The sequence below is a fragment of the Colobus angolensis genome, unplaced genomic scaffold (genome assembly GCF_000951035.1).
Source record: "Colobus angolensis palliatus isolate OR3802 unplaced genomic scaffold, Cang.pa_1.0 Scaffold42, whole genome shotgun sequence".
NCBI lineage: Eukaryota > Metazoa > Chordata > Mammalia > Primates > Cercopithecidae > Colobus > Colobus angolensis.
In genome coordinates this window covers 2,868,600-2,891,684 of record NW_012117599.1, presented here as the reverse complement: position 1 = coordinate 2,891,684, position 23,085 = coordinate 2,868,600, and the positions used below count along the sequence as shown (strand labels likewise).

Sequence of the window (23,085 nt, the reverse complement as noted above, 5' to 3'; positions counted from 1 at the left end):
TAAATCTGTGCCTCAAAGACAGAGGAAGCAAGACCCTGCCTAAAAAAAAAAAAAAAAAAATAGAAAAGGAAAATGGTAACCTGGAGAGACAATAGAGTATAAAAGCCACTTTTGCCCTTAGATCATTTACCAATCTTGGAAATTTTCATGTCTTCATGGGGTGGAAGTGAGAGCAAGGTCAAATATCAAACTACAAGGTCTGTGTGGGGTAGACTGTCTCATAGAAGACACTCTGTACGATAAAGGGGAACCAGGGAGCTACCAGATCTGAGTAGGTGTGAAGTAGGGGTAAACCAACTCTTTTGTAGGTTTGTAGCTTGAGTTTACACCATTTGGGTAGTTCAGAGAACCTCAACCCTTGAACTTGGTTCATACTGCTTCTAGACTGGATACAAACCCAGGTACTTTGCAGAAACAAATAATATTCACTAAAGGAAGGCGCCTTCTATTTAGACTTCAAATGATTAGAGAAAACAATATTTTCAGTGTCATGACAACCATATAGTCAGTGATAACCAAGCATCGAAGGCAGCAGCGTACTATGAATGAGAACGAACATGCTATGTGTTGAATGGTGCTGCCACCAAATTCATATGTTGAAGTCTCCAGCATCTCCAAATGTGGCTTTATTTGAAGACTGGGTTATTGCAGATGTAATTTGTTAAGATGAGATCATATTGGAGTAGGGTTTCCTTATAAAAAGGGGAACTATGGATGTAGATATGCACACAAGAAGAACGCCATGCACACGTGAAGACAGACAAGAGAAACAGACACACGAAGGCATCAATATCAGAATTACCGAATACATCCTATAAAACAACTATGCCCTACTATGTTTGAAGATAATAAAAAAGTTTTAAAACATCCAGGGAAAAGTGGCATAGCACTCAGCCAGTACAATAAAGCAAGAGAAAGGAATAAAAGAGAGATGGAAGAAAGAAATAAAACTGTCTCTATTTATAGATGACATGATTATACAATGTATACAGAAAAGCACTCAGAACTCTTACACAAATATACCAAGATTGCAGTGCAATCTTTAAAAGTCAGTTATGGAAGACTGACATACAGTTAGCTCAATATTCTGTAGCAGGAATACTGACAAGTAATAATTTATTTGATTTCCATGAAGAGTCTGAGATTTTTTCATTTAGGAAAAAGCCAAGTCCATATAGATGAAATAATAATAGTGCCTGGGATGATTTTTTTAAAATCACCCATCAGAAATGGGGAGGAGGAGGGGTAAAGAGGAAGCAATCAAAATCCTAGCAGAACATTTTGCAGATATTGGCAAGCCGATTTGAAAATTTGTGTGAAAAAGCAAAGAGCTAAAATAGGTAAAAACAATTTTGAAAAGGCATAAAGTTGAAAGCTTCGTACTACCTGTTTTTAAGACTTACTATAAAGCTGCAGTAACCGAGACAGTATGGTATTGGCAAAAGGATAGATACACAGAGACAGAAGCAGAGTTCAAAAATAGACCCGTACAAATATGGTTAATTAATTTTGACAAAATTGCAAAGGCAATTCATTGGAGAAAAGATAATATTTCAACAAATGGTGCTGGAACAATTGGACATTCATATGTAAATATACCTCACAGATTATACAAAAATTAACTCAAAATGTGTCATAAACCTAAATATAAAACTCTTAACGCCTTTAAAAGAAAGCATAGTAGAAGATATTTATGAGCAAGGATGAGGCAAGGATTCTTAGATATAATACCTGAATCCATAAAAGGAAAAAATTTATAAATTGGACTTCATCAAAACTTTAAAATATGCTCTGAGAAAGACACTTTTAAGAAAATGGAAAGACAAGTCACAGACTAGAAGAAAATATTTATAAATCACACTTGATAAAGGACTCATATCCCGCATATATTTGGAACTCTCAAAATTCAAAAATAAGGAAACAAATAACTCAGTTACAAAATGGGGAGCAAATTTTAAATGATGCTTTAACCTAAGAAGATGTGCAGATGGCAAATAAGCATATGAAGAAATCTCAATATCTGTAATCATTAGGTAATGCAGAGTAACACTAGAGTGAGATCCCAGGACACACCTATTAAATGTCTGGAGAAAACCACCACAGCAACAGGAACTGATAAGGATACACTGAAGGGAGGAATGCAAAATGGCACAGTCACTTTGGAAAAACATTTTGGCAGTTCCTTGTGAAGTTAAACATACACTTACCTATGACTCAGCAATCCAACTCCTAGGTATTGACTTGGCAGTGGAAACTTATGTTTACACACACACACACACACACACGCGCACACACTATAGCAACTTATTTATAATTACTAAAAACTGAAAAGAACCCAGATGTCTTTCAGCAGGTTGAAATGGTTCAACCAACTGGTATATCCACACAATGGAGTTCTACTCAGCAATAAAAAGGAATAGACTATTGATTTGGTATAACATGAGTGAGCCTCTAATGTGTTGTGCTGAGTGAAAGAAGCCAGAATGAAAAGGGGACATGCTGTGTGACTTAAGCTATATGACATTCTCGAAAAGGCAAAACTATAGGAACAGAAAAGTTATAAGTGGTTGCCAGGGGCTAAAGGTAGCGGGGAATGCTGGACTACACAAGGGCGGCATGAGGACAGTCCTGTATCTTGATTGTGGTGATAATTATACAACTCTATGTACACCAGAAAGAACGAATTTTACTGTGTGTAATTTACAAAATAAGTTTTTTTTACAAGTGTAGCAGATTTGAAAAACAAAGGAATTTTTAGAAATAAATGTAATGATTAAAATTTTATTTTACATAAATTCATTTAAAATAAATGTAATTATTAAAATTTTATTTTCAATTATATTTATGTAAAATAAATGTAATTATTAAAATGCATGGTTATAACAGCAGATTATATCAGATCAAGATAGATCACAAGAAATTATACAAAATGTACCATAATATGGTAAAATGATGGAAAATACAGAAAGGGGAACAAGGGGCATAGAGAGTAAGTGAAAAGGTGTAATATCCATTTGAGCATAGTCTCAGGGGAGGAGAGAAGGACTGAGAATTTTCTGGATTTTATCAAAAAGATGACCCAACCCACAGGTTTAAGAAACCCAATGAATCCCAAGAAGGATAAATCAAAGAAAATCCATATGAGGTAAAACTGCAGAAAAATAAAGAGGATGAAAAATCTTAAAATGAGTCTGAGAAAAAGAGACAGATTACCTGGACAGGAGCAAAAAAGTAACTAATGCCTAACTTCTCAACACAATAGAAGCCACAAAACGGGGAAATAATAGCCTATAAATATCCTTAGGAAAAGTAACTGCGAAACTATTATGTTGGCACAAAAGTAATTGCTGTTTTTGCTATTAACTGTCATGGCAAGAGCTGCAGTTACTTTTGCACCAACTTAATAGAATGTTATACCTAGGAAAAATGTATTTCAGGAGTGATGGAGAAATGAAAGCAGTTTCAGACAAAAACTGGATTGGCCCCAGTAAGCCCCCAGTAAACACAGATTCTACACGAATGTGCCCTCAGGCCAAAGGAAAATCTTTCTAGTGGACAACCTGGAATATGAGAAGGAATGAAGAACAAAGAAGACAATAAGCAAGTGGATACATCTATGTGAACATGAAATAACTTTGGTTTTTTAGTTTTAAACAATCAGAATTAAAACAATAGTGCATAAAAATGGAATTAAAGTATTCTAAGGTCCTTGTATTGACCTGTAATCAAATGTGTAGTATAATTTCTAGGGTAACCACGGAAAGAGGAAGCAAAAGATAAGGGTTATAAACTAGCAACGGAGGGCCGGGCGCGGTGGCTCAAGCCTGTAATCCCAGCACTTTGGGAGGCTGAGACGGGCGGATCACGAGGTCAGGAGATCGAGACCATCCTGGCTAACACGGTGAAACCCCGTCTCTACTAAAAATACAAAAACTAGCCGGGCGAGGTGGCGGGCGCCTGTAGTCCCAGCTACTCCGGAGGCTGAGGCAGGAGAATGGCGTGAACCCGGGAGGCGGAGCTTGCAGTGAGCTGAGATCTGGCCACTGCACTCCAGTCCGGGCGACAGAGCAAAACTCCGCCTCAAAAAAAAAAAAAAAATGGAATTTTTTTTTTGAAGATCAATGAAAAAACACGTAAGATGATAGATTTGTTTTTATTAATATATCAGTAATTACAGTGAGTGGACTACTTAGATTAATTAATTACATTAATTTTTCCAGTTAAGAGTTAAAGATTATCAGATTAGATTCCAAAACTCTAAATATATGAATCTTAACTATAAAGGTTCAGAAAAGTAAGGATAGTAATAGGATACAAAAACCTGTACCTCGTGAGTGCTGGATAAAGGAAGATGGTGTAGCTCTACAGGTTGAATATCCCTTATCCAAAATGTTGGGATCAGGAGTGTTTCAGATTTCAGATTTTTTCAGATTTTGGAATACTTGCATTATACTTACCAGTTGAGTGTCTCAAATTTGAAAATCCAAAGTCTGAAATGCTCCAGTGAGCATTTCCTTTAAGCATCGGGTGGGAGCTCAAAAAGTTTCAGATTTTGCAGCGTTTCAGATTTTCCGATTTGGTATGATCTACCTGTACTAATAGCAGTCAAAATGAAATGTAAGGCAAAAAACATAACTAAACATAAAGAGGGCCCTTTCACAAAATGTTCAGTTCCTCAGCAAGATAATAATTTTACATTTCTATGCATTAACGTAGTATAGAAAGTTGTAAGTATTATAGCTCCTTTAGAATTTGTCTAGCAGGCTTTCTGGTTTTTGCAGGAAAGCAACCTCCCCAACAAATAAAGTTGTAAAGTAGAAATTGACAGCTAAAGATAAATAAGAAAATCTATAATCAGGGTGGGGTTATTTTTAACACATCTCTCTCAGTAATTGCTAAAACAAACATTTTAAAAGTCAGTACAGATATAAAATACTTGGACAACACTATTTTTTAAAAAAGATCTTCTAATTGACATATATAGAACACCGAAGAAAATGCATTATTTTCAAGCACACCAGGAACATTTTTAAAAATTGTTGATGTGGTAAGCCATAAAGCAAGTATCAACGAATTTGAACGGGTTCAAATCGTTCAGAGTATGTTATTGGACCACAGTGCAATTAAGCTAGAAATCAATAACAGATAGAAAATCCTCAACTGCTTGGAAATGAAGAAGGCATACTTTCCTAAATAACCCATAAGTCTAAGAAGGTATCATAATAGAAGTTAGAAAATATTTTTGACCAAACAATAATGAAAATACTACATTCTAAAATATGTAGATGCAGCTAAAACAGACTTAGAGGGAAATGCATTGCCTTAAATATTATATTATAAAAGCAGGAAAGTCTAAAAAGTAATAAACCAAATATTTATCTCAAGAAGTTTAAGAAAATAGTAAAGTAAACCTGCAGAAAGTAGGAAGGAAGGAATAAAGATAAGAACAGAAATTAATACAATATGAAATAAACATTCAACTGAAAGAATTAACAAAGCTAAACTTTTTTAAGGCAATTAAAATTGATCAGCCTCTGGTGCCATTGATCAAGGAGCAAAGAAGAGGCACATTTATAATAATTCATATCAGGGTGAGAAAAGAGGCATCAGTCACTATAGATGTTGTGAATGCTTGAAAGATATAAGGATATTATAAATACTTTTTGGCCAATACATTTGAAAATTTGGAAAAAATACATTTTCAGAAAAATGTTACTAAAAAAACAGATTCAAGAAGTAGAAAACTGGACTAGTCCTGTAACCGTTAAAGAAATTGAATTACAAAGGCTAGCAGGAGAAGAAATATAACTCGAACAAATGGATGGCTGACTCAGCCCTGCCAGTGGAACAAAGGTGTACAGCAGTTATACTTGAGGTCTACCAGTTATACTTCAGGACACCATTAATGCAGCATCTTTGATGGTCATGATATTGAGGTTGTGTATCTATTCAGGCCTTCGAGGATGCGTTCCAATTTGTTGACGAGGCAAAAGCCACAGGGTGTCCTGACGAAATGCAGAAAACTCTTAAGAGTCTTTGAAAATAATAAATGCTCATTGAGAACCATCTACTAACAACATAAACATTTTTTACGATTGTAAAGTTGAGAACACTTCCACACTAGAAGTTGAGAAAACTGTGCCGTAGAACTGATTTATCCTTGGAGAGTGATTTGTTCTACCTGTAATGAGGTAGGAACTCCTACTAAAGTAATCCTAAGTGATTCTCCCCATGAGAGTAAGATCATGTAAGCTTCCCAAGGAGGCAGTAATATAAACACAACAGAAAGATCCTGGGTTTTTAAAGGAATTCAGTTTATTAAATTATTATAAAATCTAATGAATTGTTTTACAAATTTTCAGGAGGTATTAGACAGCATCCTGGTAATCTACGATGCTACATCCCTCCACTGTCAGTTCTGTAACTATTCTGGAAAAGGAATGAACTTTGCTGAGCAGCTAATGTGAAATCATGGAAGCCTGGGTATGATAGAATTTGTGGGAGAGAATGAAGTTGTCACCAGAGAAGCGATCACAAAATGTTGAAAAGTGTAGTGAATTCTAGTAATCCAGGAAGCATGGCAGAGTTGGACTCAGCCTGGCCACACCCCTCCCCTTTGGGGATGACCAGTCTCATTATTTTTCTCACCAAAAGTCATTAGCTCATCCTACAGTTGGTGCCCTAGAGAGCCACCTTCTTGCCCATGAGGTTGGGCCTCCTCTGTCCTTGATGCTGTATTCACACTAGACAAAGCATTTCAGAATTTTAAATATTTTTTTGAGAGAGAGGGTCTTGCTCTGTCACTAAGGCTGGAGTGCAGTGGTGCAGTCATAGCTCACTGCAGCCTCAAACTCCTGGGCTCAAGCAAACCTCCCACTTTAGCTTCCCTAGAAGCTGGGACTACAGGCATGTGCCACCATGCCCAACTTTTTTTGTTTGTTTGTTTGTTTTTGTAGTAAGAAGGTCTCACTATGTTGCCCAGGCTGGTCTCGAACTCCTGAGCTCAAGCAAACCTCCTGTCTCAGCCTCTCAAAGTGCTGGGATTACAGGTTGTGAGCCACCATGCCTGGCCAAGAATTACTTTCTAAATTGCTTGGGTTATCCCGTAACCTTTACCTCCTCAGGACTTTTGTAGTTGACTTACATATATTTTAGAAATTAGACTTGGTTGTAAATAAGAAGAAAGTGGCTATTTTGATTCTGTGATCATCTTCCAAAGTGTTCTTGGCTCTTTTACTTAAATACCCTAAATAAAAAGAAAACAAGATGTGTTTTCAGGTGTGCGAAACTGGTACGCCATGTACTTCTGCGCCGTAAAAGGACTTTCCAGAAGCAGATAACTGAGGCATGGATGGAAATCTTGCTTTCTCTCTTTTACGTGCCCATTGCGTACGTGCACATAAACACACACTGTAACACTCTTACTTATTATTTGTGTTTTTTTCTCTGATCTGTATAGGAAAGAAAAAATCTAAATTCAAAACTTTCAAGAAGTTTTTTGGGAAGAAGAAGAGAAAAGAGTCGCCATCGTCCACAGAAAGTAGCACCTGGAAACAAAGCCAGACGAGGAATGAGGTCATTGCCATCGAGTCCGGGCCAGCGGGCTATGACTCGGAGGACGAGCTGGAGTAAGTTGCATTTTACATCTCTCGGGCCAGGAGCACCCAAATACGCTACTTCATTATCCTGGTAACTTGCTGGATTTCTGAGCCCCCTTTCCTCCTGGGTAATTCCATTAGAGGTTCTTCCAGAGAAGTTGTGTTTTCTGTCTTTTCAAACTTTAGGGGGTGGAGAACGCTGTGTGTGTTTAAGTCCACAATAACTGTGGGAGAGGAGGTACTATATGCCATTTTCTAAATGGACAAAATAAGCCCTAGATAAAATTTGGAACTTGCCCAGCATCCTACAGCTGAAAGTGACAGGATCAGGATGGGGCCCTGGTTTAACCTGACTTAAAACTCTTTTGAGGACTAGATACTATACTAGAAAAATAATACCTTTCTCTAAACTTGAACATTGAATAATCTAATCAGAATATTTTCACTTGATGGGGGTGGGGAGGGCACGATTCTTGCTATCTTAGAAAAAATCATCCAAAAATATCATTAAGAACAGACCCAATAAGCACAAAAAACTAGGGAGGTCTAGTAAAGAAATCCTTATTTTTGTAACTTGTATTTCATTAAAATATAGTTACAGTACATATGCTGCAGTTATTCTAGCAGTTATTTCTGTGACTAACAGGAAACGAAACAGATTTGTTGCTATGCTAGCTTTTACCTTTTTTTTTTTTTTAAGACAACACTGGCCCTTTAAGGGTAGAACTCTGCAGAAAACATAATATCCCTCAGGTTTGGGGTACAGACCACGCCGAGATGGGTCCCAGGCTTGAGCATCCGGATAATGGTGTCCTGTCCCCTCCCCTGCTCTCCCCTCCTCCCCAGCTTCCTCGCCTGTTTTCTAAAGGAGTAGAAATGTTACTGGCCACTTGGTGGCACCAGATGACTGGAAAGGAAAGATTGGAACTTTTTTTTTTTTTTTTTCTTTTCAGTTTTGGGTTTGTTTTTTGGTTTTGTTTGTTTTTGGTGCTAGCAGAGATTGTAATAGACTCACATTGCACTGTGTGAAGTGTGGAAGGGATACACTGTGCTTGCATTTTTTACTTTTTATTTTTATTTTTATTGAGACGGAGTCTCACTCTGTCGTCCAGGCTGGAGTGCAGTGGCGCGATCTCAGCTCACTGCAAGCTCCGCCTCCCGGGTTCCCGCCATTCTCCTGCCTCAGCCTCCCGAGCAGCTGGAACTACAGGCGCCGCCACTACTCCCGGCTAATTTTTTGTATTTTTAGTAGAGACGGGGGTTTCACCGTGTTAGCCAGGATGGTCTCGATCTGCTGACCTCGTGATCCGCCCGTCTCGGCCTCCCAAAGTGCTGGGATTACAGGCTTGAGCCACCGCGCCCGGCCGTGCATGCACTTTTTTTTTTTTTTTTTGAGACGGAGTCACGCTTGTCACCCAGGCTGGAGTGCTGTGGCCAGATCTCAGGTCACTGCAAGCTCCGCCTCCCGGGTTCCCGCCATTCTCCTGCCTCAGCCTCCTGGGTAGCTGGGACTACAGGCGCCGCCACCTCACCTGGCTAGTTTTTGTAGTTTTTAGTAGAGACGAGGTTTCACCATGTTAGCCAGGATGGTCTCGATCTGCTGACCTTGTGATCCGCCCGTCTCGGCCTCCCAAAGTGCTGGGATTACAGGCTTGAGCCACCGCGCCCGGCATGCATGCACTTTTTTAGGCGGTGCTCTGAACTCTTGGGGAACGAGATGTTACCGCGATAATATTGCTAATTATTCAATGTCATCACTTTGCAAGCTCCAGGGAAACTCTAACATCCACCCCCATCCACCCCGTCTGTTGACTGGAGCACACAGTTCTGGTGTTGGAGAGACAGGCCTGGGTGTGGCCCCTCCAACTACAGGCAGGAGCCCAGCCAGAGGGGCAAGCTGGGATGAATTGTCCTGTCCACTTGCTGATGTCCTCCCTGCCACAGGAGTCCAGGGGAAGTGGAGACGGTGTGCTTTTTATCTTGATATTCCCAGCACCTTGCAGGGAGCTGGTGCTCAGTGACTGGTAACAGTTTGCTGATTTTGATGCTAGGCAAGGAAGATTGGGGGTGGGGCATGAGGAGGCCTGGGAAGTGCAGATGACATTTTTAGAGAGCAGCACAGAGGAAGAGGAAAGTACTGTTTGGCCTGTTGAGAGTCTGCGGCAACTTCTCATCCATCACTGGGGGGAAAACAGCTCCATTTACTAAGGCACATTAGTGCCAGCAAACCACATGGGACCCTGTGGGTTGAAGAAAGTGACGCCCATTTATCGCGTCTGTGTCTGTGCGGTTGTGCTTCTTAAATCTGTAACGATTTCCTTTTGCCCTCTCCCTTTGTTTCACATCATTGATCTGAGGGAAAAGCAGGGCCACATGTCCTGCAGAATGTCCCGGCTTTGCTTTCTCTTGGTGTGATTCAGCTCTTTCCTATATTCTCCCAATTCCTGGTACATCATTCGGTGGATCCAGATGCTGTCAGGTTCAAGCAGGTGCTGGATGTTGTCACATCCCGTGATGAGTCACATACTTTCTGAGCGAAGTGGGTTCAGGGTGTGTCATTGTGGTCCCTCCACCAGCCTTTACCTGACAGTTTTAACACTTGGTGATGATTTGTTATTTTGTCACAAAGTGGTGGTTTTTCTAATTTTGTCATTCATTGTACACTTGCTAACTGAAATTCTTTGATGAAGAACTTTCCTTCATCAATTGCTTGGTTGCTCTGAAATACAATCTAGAGTAAAGTCAGGATCGTGCTTGGCTCTCCTTTCATTGATCCACCCTCAGAGTAATGATGTGGTCCCCTGGCAACTCCTGACAGTGGCCAGTGGGTTTTGTTTTTTCTTTTTTTCCCCAGATATCATTGGAATGCATTACTTTTTAAATATTTGATTTGCTTTAATCCATGACAGTCTTTATTCATTTAATGCTCAAGTTGTTCCATCTTAGGCTGTTGAGAGTCACTTGAAATTCGCTCTGTCTTTTGACATGAACCCATTCATCTTTGATGGCTTCCTTACTTTCTTGTCCAATGAGAAATCTCAGGTTTATTTGGTATATTTTCTTCCCCTGACCTGGAATCAGCACTTTCTTCACAGGGCCCTGGCCCCCTCCTTGTGGTGTGAAATGGCTTTTAAAGACCTCAGTCCAGCTGCCAGGGGTGATAATTACTAATTGGCTGTCACTGATTCTAAACCTGTCCAGTGGATATGGCTAGGAAATGGTTTACTTTTCAAGAGAAAAATTCATCATTAATTTGCTGATATTTCCAATTCAAGTTTAGTAAGACAACATTTTTCCTTCTTTAATTCTTTATATTCTCTTTTACACTGGAAACCAGGGGCTCCTTATGATATTAATGAAATGACTTATTTTCTTTAACCTATCATATATTCATAATAATTTATCCCTTTCCTACATGGAAGTTAAAGATACTATAAATACTTTTCTGCACACTGTCTTATAATCAGTGTTATTGCTAATAAAACTGCAGAGTGCAATTTAATATTTTTGGTTTTTTAATTATTATTATTATTATTATTTTTTTTTTTTTTTTTTTTTTTGAGACGGAGTCTCGCTCTGTCGCCCAGGCTGGAGTGCAGTGGCCGGATCTCAGCTCACTGCAAGCTCCGCCTCCTGGGTTTACGCCATTCTCCTGCCTCAGCCTCCCGAGGAGCTGGGACTACAGGCGCCCGCCACCTCGCCCGGCTAATTTTTTGTATTTTTTAGTAGAGACGGGGTTTCACCGTGTTAGCCAGGATGGTCTCGATCTCCTGACCTCGTGATCCGCCCGTCTCGGCCTCCCAAAGTGCTGGGATTACAGGCTTGAGCCACCGCGCCCGGCCTTTTAATTATTATTACTACTCATAAGATTAGTGAGTGCAATTTGTTATCTTTGGTTTTCTTGTTGTTGTTCTTAGAATGTATTCTATCTTGGAATGTGGAGTCAAAGCCACTTGAAATTATTATATTCTCTGTGGGGTCATGCCAACAATCTGATATAAAATTAGATGTGTTTGTTTGTGTTTGTTTTCTAGTTTTAGTGATTTTTTAATTTCTCTTTTTGTTTGGTTTTGTCTTTTAATTATATAAAATGTTTACATAGTTTCAAAGACAAAGTTGTAAATGTAGGTATCTTTGCACTATGTCTCCTCATCTAGTTATTTCTTTCCCCCTAAAGGAAACCACTTTTATTTACTTGTTATTTCTTCTTCTGTTTTCATTTTTTTAAATATAAGAAACACACACACGTTCAGATAGTATCCAGGCCCCCCTTTCCTATGCAGTGCTGACATACTGTGGACATTGTTCTGCAGTGGTTGTTATTTATTTCACTTAGTAGTATCTGGTGATGCCTGTATGCAGCATGGAGAGACCCTCCTGCCCATCAGACCAGCTGTGGAGTCCTCCATTGTATGACATTCATGGTTTATTCAGTTAGATGCCTACTGAGAGGTACTGCGTGTTTCCCATCTTTCAGTCTTCTGAATATTGCTGTAGTGAATGGCCTTGCACATGTACCATTTTGTGTTTCTGCAGAGGCCTGCACTCCTCATTACATCCAGAACGGAGGTGCTTGGGTGGTGGTTGTGGTTCCCAGAGAGTGTGGGCCATGGACTGTCCACTGGGGAAGGGAAATCCAAGCGTGTGTGCGACCTTTGGGTTAAGAGCTGCCCCGGGCAGGGAGGGCCCGATTGCTTCAGTCAATGTGGTTCCCTCCCTGGCATGTGAGGACACACACATCCTGGAAGCCATGGGTTCCCACTTGCAAGCTTACGGTTGCAGGCGTGAGAGTTTAATTAGAAGGAAGCATTATTAACTAACACAGTTTGGTTTATAGTGGGACAGGGCCACACCTCAGAGTCCTTAATGCCCCACAGTGGACAGGATGTCCAGGGTAGGGGAGGGGCAGGAGGGGAGGACGTGGGGTGGTGCACACAAGATGTCCAGTGTGTGCAGAAGTAGGCTTTCCTTCCTTCATCATTGGGTCTCAGTCATCTCCTTCCACCTATTGTTCAGGCAGCCACCGCTGCTAGGAAAATTTGACAGCTAATTCCCACATCCTTTTAGGACATTTTGTGAATGTCCTGTGGGTTCAGTCCCAGATCAGATTCTTGAGCTCAGAGCTGAGGAAAGGACTGGGATGGCGATGACAGAAGGCCGCCATCTCTGCTCCAGGATCTAGGCAGGCACAGAGGTTTTGGTCACACGGATGGGGCCAGGTCATAAAAAGAGGCCATGGCTTTGCAGATTTGTAGTTCCCATTTCAAACCAGCCACGGATGTATGTCTTGGTCTGTCTTGTGAGGATGCGTTCATCAGGTAGGCCCTCAGCCTGCTGCACACATACAGCCTTCAGCCCATGGAGCGGCTGCGTGTTTGCCCACAAGGCGGGACCTCACCCTCCCCGGGGCAGCCGGCACACCCTCAGAAGCTGGCCGTGCCAGCCCCTCCCCTCTGCAGGCTTCCTGTCTTGCACCTCACACCTTGTCAAACCTTGGTTTGTTCATTCATAAAAATAATTCACACAACCTTTAGCTCTCCTAGGAAGATTCCTCTCTCTGCAATGCTCCAAATAGTTGACTGGCATTTGACCGTGTGTGGATGAACTGAAAAGTCAGGGACCCCTGAAATGTAAATGCAGCCGAGGGAGTGTTGTTTGATATTCTGTTAACCCACATGCCCCTTTCTCATTCTGAGTCCCCCGGGGGTCAGTAAGATGGAGGTGGGCAGAGTCTCACGGTGGCTCTTTTATCCTAGGGAGTCCAGGGCCACGCTGGGCAGCCGGGCCCTTTCTCACGACAGTATTTTCATTCCTGAGTCCGGACAGGACCCTACTCGGCCTGTGCGGGTGTTTTCCCAAGAAAATGTGTGTGATCGGATTAAAGCTCTGCAGGTAAATGTTTCCTTGGTCATGTCACCTGGTGTGCAAGTCAAGTATCCATTGAGAAGTTTTTAAACGATTTCCGCTTGGTTTATTTGCTGTGCCGTAAAGTAGAATCACCCGTACATGACAGCTCTCCCAGGAGACACCAAATGAGTTACAGTGGGATCTCAACTCATTCTTAGATGAACAAAGAAGAGATGGCAGTGGAAGAGCTGGTGGCAGATGCACGTTCAGTTCTCTGCACCACGCCAAGACACTGAAGGCATTTCCAGCATGAATGAATGAGAGCAGGAGGATCTGTGGATAAATATCATTGATGAAAATAAGAGCCCGTGTTCTTTATTCCAATCTAGTTAAAAATACAGTGTAATGTGAAAATGGGGCCACCACCTCCTCCAGGGGGCCTTCCTGCCAAGCGCGGAGAGGATGCTGGCATGAGCTCTGAGGATGATGGGCTGCCCAGGAGCCCCCCAGAGATGTCTCTGCTGCACGACGTGGGTCCCGGCACCACCATAAAGGCAAGTACGGCCTGAGCCACTGCACGTCTCCGTCCACACTTGCCCTGGAGGGCGCTGGAGCTCTGGGATCCCCTGTGTGTGCCCCTGAGATTTCCATGGATAGGTGAGGCTGTGCATGGTGTGGCCGACTGGGTCACTGGAGCCTGCAGTCAGCCCTTGAGCTGTGTTTATTTTCATTCTTTGAGTAGAAATTCAGGTCTGGTTAGGAGACGTGGTTTTGGTGACATTTGTTATGAGGGTGATAGGTTGATAGAATCAAACCAGAATCAACCCTGTCCCTTGACTTTCCTGTCTGAGCAGATGCCCAGACCCAGAACCCCACTAGAAGTAGGGAAACACGTTGTGTCTGTTTTCTGTTGCCATGACATGTGGCCGGCGGGAGGGGGAAGTGGTGAGCACGTGATAGTCGAGGCTCTGATGGTTTCTGGTGCCTGAGTCTGTGACCTGAAGGCGGTGTTGGCATAGGGGTAGTCATGTGCCGTGTTGCTGGCAAACAGGGCAGCAGGGAAAGGTTGACAAGCAAGAGAGGAACTGATGACCTCAGCAGGGTGGAGGAACCAGTCCCACACACCACCTTTCCCATTAGAATCCAAGAGGTGGGCCCCCGAGGAACTGAGCTCTTTCTCGCGCGTAAACAACATAGCTTGCAGTGCTGCCACATTGTAAATTATGTGATCGTGGTAAGAACACTTAATGCCCATACCCTGTACCTGCACATAAATGTTAAAAATAGGTGGTCATCATTCCCATGTAGACAAGCCTGACTGAGGAGGATGGATAGAGTTGGAGTTATCTGTTATGCTGACACTTGAAAAACACATCAAGGCCAGAGTTGTTTTTATAGCCACACACCTGCCCCGTCACCTCTGGCCTGCTTGAGGGGCCATTCACGGTGAAGAGGGGGGCTTCGCTGTGACCCACTGCCTTGCAGATTCTGTGCTTTTCTGAATTCTGTTCAGTAGCCACTTCAATGTGGACACCTATAAACCCTGCCACACCAGATTTTTGTGTAGTTGTGAGTTCCCAGAACGTCACTGATGAAGAAGGCAGAAGGACTGTGGTGTGGCCGAGTGTGTGGGGTGGGGACTGACATGAAGTCGGCTAGAGAATTCTTCTCTCCAGAATTCTGCTCCAGGGCGAAGCTGTCCCTGCTCCTGGAATGAGCAGGGTCTGAGGACAGTGGGCTACGCAGGCCTTCTCTCCAGCCTCGAGCAGAAGGTAGACAGGATGAGGAGGATGGTGTGGCCTATTTCGTAGACTTCACTGAGCCAACCCTGTACCCCTTCAACACCTCCAAATACTCCTGTGTGCAGTTTCAGTGTCTCCCCCCTCAGGAGCAGATGTGACTTGGTGCATTTCTGAGCTCTGCAGTAGGAAGAGGTCTGTCATGAGCTGCCTCGTTCCTCATCATAGATGGACTCCCCCTCCTCCCATCCCACAGGTCTCTGCCTTTAGCCAGGATGGGCAGTAAGAGGAGAGGTAGTGAGGAACCCATCCACTGAAAAGCAAGCCTATCTCCAAACCTGTGTGACAGCATGAGGCACAGATTCCACAGCTGGCTTGGCTGGGCCAGCCTGACCTTCTCTCTCACAGCACAACCACCTCCTGTGGTTGGTCCTTTATTTAAAAAAAAAAAAAAGTTCTGAGATTTTATCAATTATTGGGTAATATGGACAATCTACTAGCTTCACAGGAAACCAAAATTTGAGCCTTTAAGACTTAAAAACAAAAAGGTAATCTTAAGTGTCTTCATCGTTTCGAAGACACAATGATTGCATTTAGAGGCCTGAAAGTTTTTACGCATAATTGGTTGATTGAGAGGGAAAAACAACACACACCCTTTAAAATGGGCTTGTAGAATATGTGGTGTTTGATGTAATAGGGCCGAAAGCCCCAAAACGATGGGCTGCAGGCTGTTTACACCTTACACAGGCCCACATGCTTACACACAGGCCCACACAGACAGAAAAATTTAAGATTATTATGGAAAAAAGAGTCTTTAGTAGCAGGTATTTGATGTTACAACCAAGGTGACATTTCCTGATAGAATAAGGTTTCCAGGCAATATATGGAATAAGTTTCCAATTTTATTACCAAGTGTGATAACGACTGATGAAAGTTTACCTGGTGGTTTTTAAGATAACATGATGTCTCACTGGTCATAGTCTAGGTGTCCTGCTATGAAGCAGGACGTGCCAGGTAGAGTGTGATAAACCGGCAAGACTCCTGAGTCATTTTACTCCTGGTGATGCGGGAAGGGAAGATGAGGAGGGAACACGGACCTGGTGTCAAAAGAACAAATACATGCCCCCACAGCTCCAGAGGGAGGCCTCGGGCAGGCTTATCCCCTCTTAGAATGTGTGTCCTCAGAGGGTTTTAGGGGGACGAGATGAGATTGGGTAGATCAGTACCTCTCCTTCCCAGCAGGACCAGCAGCTTCTTTTCACCCCAGAACAGCCAGGCCCCCCTGCTTCCTGTCCAGTGGCCCTTCCTGCATGCACTGCCCCTGGCCCACTCCTCAGTGGCTGAGCCCCTCTTTTTGAGGACACACATCCTAAAGCACCTGTCGCTCAGGGCCGCCCACAAAAAGCTTCTGACCCCAGGCTGTTTCCTCTGGGTCCTTTGGGCTGCCTTCCCTGCAACAAAGAGCCACATGCTAGACTTTTAAACCCTCTGCTTTCAGAATCATCCAGAAGCACAGATTTCAGGAAACACTGGGTGACTGGAAGCAAGCCATGCAGAGGTGAATGTTCTGGATGCTGCCAGCCCACCCATGAAGCCAGCTTCCCAGCCCTCACCTCCTCCCCACGGGCCCCAGCCCACCTCACGTAGTTACATCACTGATCAACAACAGACACGATTCTCCCTGGGGTCTTTCCGGACCCCAAGATCTCTCAGAGCAACCGTGGAAACAGAAGTGAGAGTTCTGAAGCCGGAGGAGTTGAGTTCTCTCGTCAGGGAGAGCTTGTACCTGGGACACAGCTCAGGGAAGTTAAGCTCCATGCCAAGGTCCCCTAACCCAGGGGCCAGAGTGGGCCTGAACCCAAGACATCTGACCACGCAGGACAGACACAGGGCGGCCCACAGAGAGGAGGGCCTGCTGTGCATCCTTCGGAGCCTTCAGGGTATTGGGCTTTATTCTATAAAGAGGAGCCGTCCAGGGTATTATTGTCACAGGCACCGTGATCATTCTCACTGCACTTGCAAAGCGGCTCATCTCGTCCATTCTCATGAGTCCTAGGCAGTGAGATCTTCTTTTTAACCAAATGTTTATACATTGTTCCTCTAGACAAGGGTAAATATTACAGACTCTGTACGATTATTTTGAAATGTACACATCCTGTTTGTGACCTTTAAGGAAGGCTCTCTGGGAAAGGTATCGATTTCCCAATCTAAGGCGACTTCCTGAGTTGTCAGTGACCACAGTGAGAGCCAGAGCCACGGGCACAGATGTAGTGTGACAGGAGACTTGTGACTTATTTTTAACATAATTTTTCTTGCCTTATTCCCATAAGTACCTGAGTAGCTAAAAGAGAATTCAAATAGATTACGTCCACTTTTAGCTCCTTCTCCCCCATTTTAGTAATTATCTCCTCCTCGTTTACACGGATAAACTTACACTTTTATTAGAAAATAGGAGAGAGCTTCACGTGAACAGGGAGAGGTTGTTCCTCCTGCATCGGAGCCCATCTCTCCGGTACGATCATCCTTACGGTTCCCTGTCTGGGTTAGCAAAGGCCGCTGGGCACCTGCTCTGTGTGGGGGTCCCAGGGTTATGGAAAAGAAACAGCAGATGTGCCCATGGCCCTAGGAGTTTGCCACTGGGCGCGGCGCTGGTGTGCTGTCTCACTGCTTCACTCACTGTTTTCATGAGGGGCTTACTGAATCGTTGGATCAAATTCTATTCTTAAGTTAAATGGAAACTTGACACTAATGTTGCACACTGTGCTTGAATAGAAAGCTTGCTTGAAGATCACAGAGTTATATGAAAAGCCTGCCACCTGCCAGAGTCTCCCTGTGCACCTCGCCCCTCATCTGGGCTGCATGTGCTCACAGGCGCTGCGAGTTTCATGCCAACTCGCGTCTACAGGGGAGCAAACTTCGACCTCACTCGGGGGCGGAGCTGGCCAAGTTCGGGGGGCAGGGATCTGCGGGTATCGCCCTCATTCTTCCACTGTCTGACAGGATGATGACTGTCAGCATCCCTTTGTCCCAGGTGACATGTTTGCTATTTGCTATCAGTTCTTCCGTGCTGAAGTAGAAATGAGTAAAATACCTGTAACTTAACAGATGGCAGTTTCCAGCCAGATTTCTTCAAAAGGACACATGAGCACACAGAGACCTCGTAGGCTGAACCAACAGGGCTCCAGTGACGGAATGCTGGGCGGTGGGCTTGGCACTTCCTACGCCCCAGCTTCTAAAATCACACCTTTGAACCTTCCTCTCAGCTTCCAGAGACAGGACCAGGTGACTGTGTCCTTGGACAAATCGGGCTGGTGTGTTTTGACAGAGAAAGCTCTTGTCTGAAGTGCCTGTGCCAGCTGCCACAGAAGAGTGACACGGGAGCCTGAGACACAGGTTCTCTGCATGGTCTTGGGAAGGAGTGGCAGGTTTCCAGGAGCTGGCCCTGCACTTTAAACTCCCAGCCATTTACCTTTCTCCAGGAGGATCCTAGACCCCTCCTTGTTGAGAATCAAATTGAAAGTATTGGCCGGATGTGGTGACTCATGCCTGTAATCACAGCACTTTGGGAGGCCGAGGCGGGTGGATCACCAGGTCAGGAGTTTGAGACCAGCCTGGCCAACATGGTGGGACTCCGTCTCTATGAAAAACTCAAAAATTAGCTGGGTGTGGTGGCGGGTGCCTGTAATCCCAGCTACTGAGCAGGAAAATTGCTTGAACTCAGGAGGCGGAGGTTGCAGTGAACCGAGATCATGCCACTGCACTCCGGCCTGGGTGACAGAGCAAGACTCCATCTTGAAAAATAAATAAATAAATAAATAATTTCCACACACATAAAGCCAGAAACAGTGTGAGAAGACTGAGCCTGGGCAGAAAAGAGCATTGTTGCTTTGGTCGTCCTTATTTCACAGGGTGAGGTTCATGCTCCATGTGTTTGTTCTCGTCCCATGAAGGTCTCTGTCGTGTCTCCAGACCACGTAAGCGACAGCACTGTCTCTGCCCGGACCTCGGACAGCAGCCTGGCACCAGTGGCCGACTTCAGATACCCACCAGAATCTTCCTCCTGCTTGGACAACTCTGCAGCTAAGCACAAGCTCCAGGTCAAGCCCCGCAACCAGCGGTCGAGTAAGATGAGGCGGCTTTCATCGGTAATTGGGTTTCCTTCTCCACACGGAGGCAGGCCAGGCAGGCTTAACACACCCCCCGCAAACCCGCACAACCTACCTACCTCCCTCCCACAGGGTCTCGTGCCCCCTCCGAGCACTCCCACCGTTGACGGAGCCATGCTGCAGAAGATGAAGTTGCTCATCATTTTAAACATAAACCAGATCTGTCTCTCCCTTGCAGAATCGCTCCATTCATTCATCCGTCCATCTGTCCATCTGTCTGTCATTCCTCACACACTACTGAACGCTGGTTGCCTTCCCCCTGCACTCAGAGTAAAGTCCACACTCCAGGCCTGGTACATCAGGTCCTGCCTACCCCTCAGGATTCTTACCTTTCTCACTCAGCACTCTGGCCACCTTTCTGCCTCTTGAGCTCCCGAGCTGCCTCTAGCCTCAGGCCTTGGTGCTGCTGTGTCCCAGTCTTGGGGCCTGAGAGTCCCCCAGAGAAACTCACCCTGCCCGTTCACTTCCTTCAGAGCACTCGCCTCATGCCAGAGTGATCTTTGTAAATGGATGTGCTCTTATTGCCAGTCTTCTTTGAGACCCTGTCCCGGCTGCACTTTCAGCCCTTAGAACATTTCTGGTCACAGAGTTGTTGAATGACAACAGTTGTTGGATGAACGACGGAACAAATGAATGAGAGAATTAACAAATGAGCGAATGAAAGAAGCCGAAACACTAGCGTGGACACCTGCCTTGGACGAGGGCCTACTCAGTAGCATGGGGAGAAGACAGACCCCTCTTTGGGTGTGCTGCCTTGGGGCGTCCTTGCCTCCTAGTCCTAGAAGCTGAGAAACTGGTTCATGGCACACTTTGGCTTCATTTACCGGCAGGTTTGAGGTTCACACAGGGCTGTTCCCTCTCCCCTACCTGACGGGCACTGTAACGTGTCCCCCCTGGAGTGGGGACCAGCCTGGCCACAGAGAATGACAGTGCTGATAAAGAGACGCTCATAGGCTAACATCCTCTGTCCTTCCCTGGCGACATGATTGGGGTGTGTTGGTGAAGTACCCAGGGCAAGCTGGGTGCCTCAGCTGGAGACAGTTGGGCTAGGGCCACTCAGGAGTTCAGCAGCTCCCTGAAGAGAGCGAGTTTTCCTTTGGGCATATGGAAGGTGCTCTTTAAACTCGTGCCAGCAGAGGAGACTTTTGAGGGGACTAATGCTGGAGGAAGAAGCAAGGCGGGTTACCTTCAGGCTGATGTGCCAGCTAGGGACCAGGATACTTGTGCATAGGTGTGTGTGTGTCCAGTGCATGTACAGTTAAAGGTTGTGTGCTGTGTCGGCGTGACAAGGTCCAGTCACTGAAGACCTGCCTGTCCTCGTGCTGAATGAGACCACAGGGCCAGGGCCTGCTCCCTTCTGGTCAAGTCTGTGATTTATGACTCCCGTGGGGATGTCTTTTCCTCTGGCCAGGGCATTTATAGCCAGCCACAACCTGGCCAGGACTTGGTGACAGAGCGAAGCCTGGTGTCTGTTCCAGGTGGAAACGCAGCCTCCCTTCTTGCTCCCATCTGGGCAGGGCTGTATCCTTCTTTCTTTACATTTGAACTTGACTTAGTTCTTGAATCCCACTTTGTAGAATAACAGAAAACCTGATGTAGCCAGTCTGTGCAAACAGGTAAACACAGCCTTTCCTTGAATGCAACTCTGTCACATCCATGGTCTTTCCCTCTTTTCCCCTTCCCTGCTTGGTAAGGAGCAGGCATGGGTATCTCAAGTTCTCAGAGGTGTCCATATTTTCCTCCATCCACTGTTGTGGAACCTGTGATGCTGGGGGCCTCTGTCCTTCAGTGTCCATAGCACCTTTTGCCCTTTGGTTATGAGGTCCCTCTTCCCAACCATAAGGATCTTCCTTGTGGCCTGGCCCCTCTCAGGGACCAAGGTGCTTTCAGATGCTCCCTAAATGCTCCCAGGACGGCAAAGAACAGCCATGCCACACCCTCTGCTGCCTTGTGTGGGCTCCGTGACTGATAGTTTTAAAAGGTGACCTCCATCCTAAAGAGGTTTCAACATCAGCAGTTCCCTGCAGTAGCAGAAGGTCATCAACATGGCAAAGTAAAGAGCCTGCAACTTTTGAAAGTTCTTCTGTAGCTTTCTTTGTGCCTCTTCCTTTTTTTAAATCCAAAAGAATAGGATTGTGCATTCTGGTGACAGTTTGCTTAGGTATTGTCACAAACATCCCAGGCATCCTGGATTCTATTAGCAAGCAGATGCCATGAAAAATGTTAAAATAATAACAAACAGCAAGAAGAAAAACCTATTGCAAACATACCCTGAGTGTTATATTTCCTGCTTTAGAAAAAGGGAAGGAGAGAGTAATAGCCTGGGTGACTCTTGGTGTCTAATATCACGGACTTTCTAAAAAGATCAGTCTCTATACCATCAACCTTTTGGTCATTTCCACATGTTACTTTTGAATGGTTCTTGGTTACCTGGAGCTCCTTTCCTTCCCGAGAGAGCAGGAACTGACTCTGTGACAAAAGGAGGAAGTTGGACTAGAATCTGAATTCTAGAGATCTTTCAGAAGAATATCACAAGGCAGCATATGTTTGCCAAGCCAGTAGGGCTTCAGGAGGTTAGAGAAGGGGTGAATCTTAAACTGCAAAGAGTGGGAGAGTTTGAAGCAGTCCTTGGGGGTCCTGGTAGAATATCTTGGAGGTTGGGGGCAAGGGGGTGGGGGAGAGTGGGGAGGTGACAGTCACTCAGACCAAGTGTCTGGCACAGTGTTGAGGGCTTGGTTTGACCTGAGTAGGGAGTGGAAGAAACGACCTAAGACCAGAGAATCTAGGACTTTAAATTTAGCTGAAAAAATTTGGTTTTATCCTGTATAGTTGTGGTTAGCTATTGGCATGATACGAGCCATCTTTTAGGAAAACCAGTCTGACTTTACTATGAGGGTGCACTCCTGAAGTGTTGACATGGGAGACTGGCTGGGATGAACACAGGGCCATAGAGCCCCAGCTGTTCAGCTCGGCCACCTGCTCGGCCAGGCTTGAACAAGGTATTGGCCTCTCTGAGCTCCTGGCTCTCAAGTGCAAAAAGGGACTCATCATCCGTTCCTCACTGGGATGAATGGAGGAGTAAATGAAATAACAAGTGTGGAGCACAGAGCATGGCAGACACTGGCTGCTGTTGGTCTCCTGCCCTTGGCGTTACTCTCTAGTCCACTGGTTTTGAGGCTGTCAGAGGAGCTGTAGACTTTTACTTGGGAGGCATAGCTGCCGTTGTCCTGATAAACTTGTGAGCCCAAGTAGACCAGGAGGATACAAACTGAGAAAAGACACCCGTGGGTACATGCCTACTTAAGTGCCAACTTTAGAGTGCTGCTATCACTGCTATCACTAAGCCATTACAAGCCTTGAAGAAAGTGGGGAGGTGACAGGCTTCCTGGAATTTGCTATAGTGACGATGCTCTTATATCCTTATTCTCCCAGCGCGCTCAGTCTGAATCCCTGAGCGACCTGACGTGCACCCCAGAGGAGGAGGAAAACGAGGAGAAGCCACCGCTGGAAGTCAGCCCAGAAGAGAGCCCCAGCTCTGGGCAGCAGGACGTGGCGCCAGACAGAGGCCCTGAACCTGGGCCACCGGTGCCCTTGCCGCCACCCGGAGGGGTCCGTGCCAGACGCGCCCGCCTGCGGCACAGCCAGGCGCTCAGGGCCAGCTTGGAGGAGGAGGGTGCCCCCGGGGAGGACCCCTCAAGCCGCCCGGCCACCCCGGAGCTCGCCAAGCCCGAGTCA

The 23,085-nt window shown here is 44.9% G+C and overlaps 1 protein-coding gene across 1 annotated transcript in view; it reads left to right on the top strand.

The window, feature by feature from the left end:
• KIAA1211L (KIAA1211-like ortholog) overlaps window positions 1–23,085 on the top strand; it is a 75,697-nt gene that overhangs the window by 23,065 nt on the left and 29,547 nt on the right. The window contains exons 3-7 of the mRNA XM_011956653.1: window positions 7,460–7,628; window positions 13,355–13,490; window positions 13,835–13,999; window positions 19,135–19,329; window positions 22,783–23,085. Of these exons, the coding sequence (XP_011812043.1) occupies window positions 7,460–7,628; window positions 13,355–13,490; window positions 13,835–13,999; window positions 19,135–19,329; window positions 22,783–23,085 (968 nt within the window). The remainder of the gene's footprint in view (window positions 1–7,459; window positions 7,629–13,354; window positions 13,491–13,834; window positions 14,000–19,134; window positions 19,330–22,782) is intronic.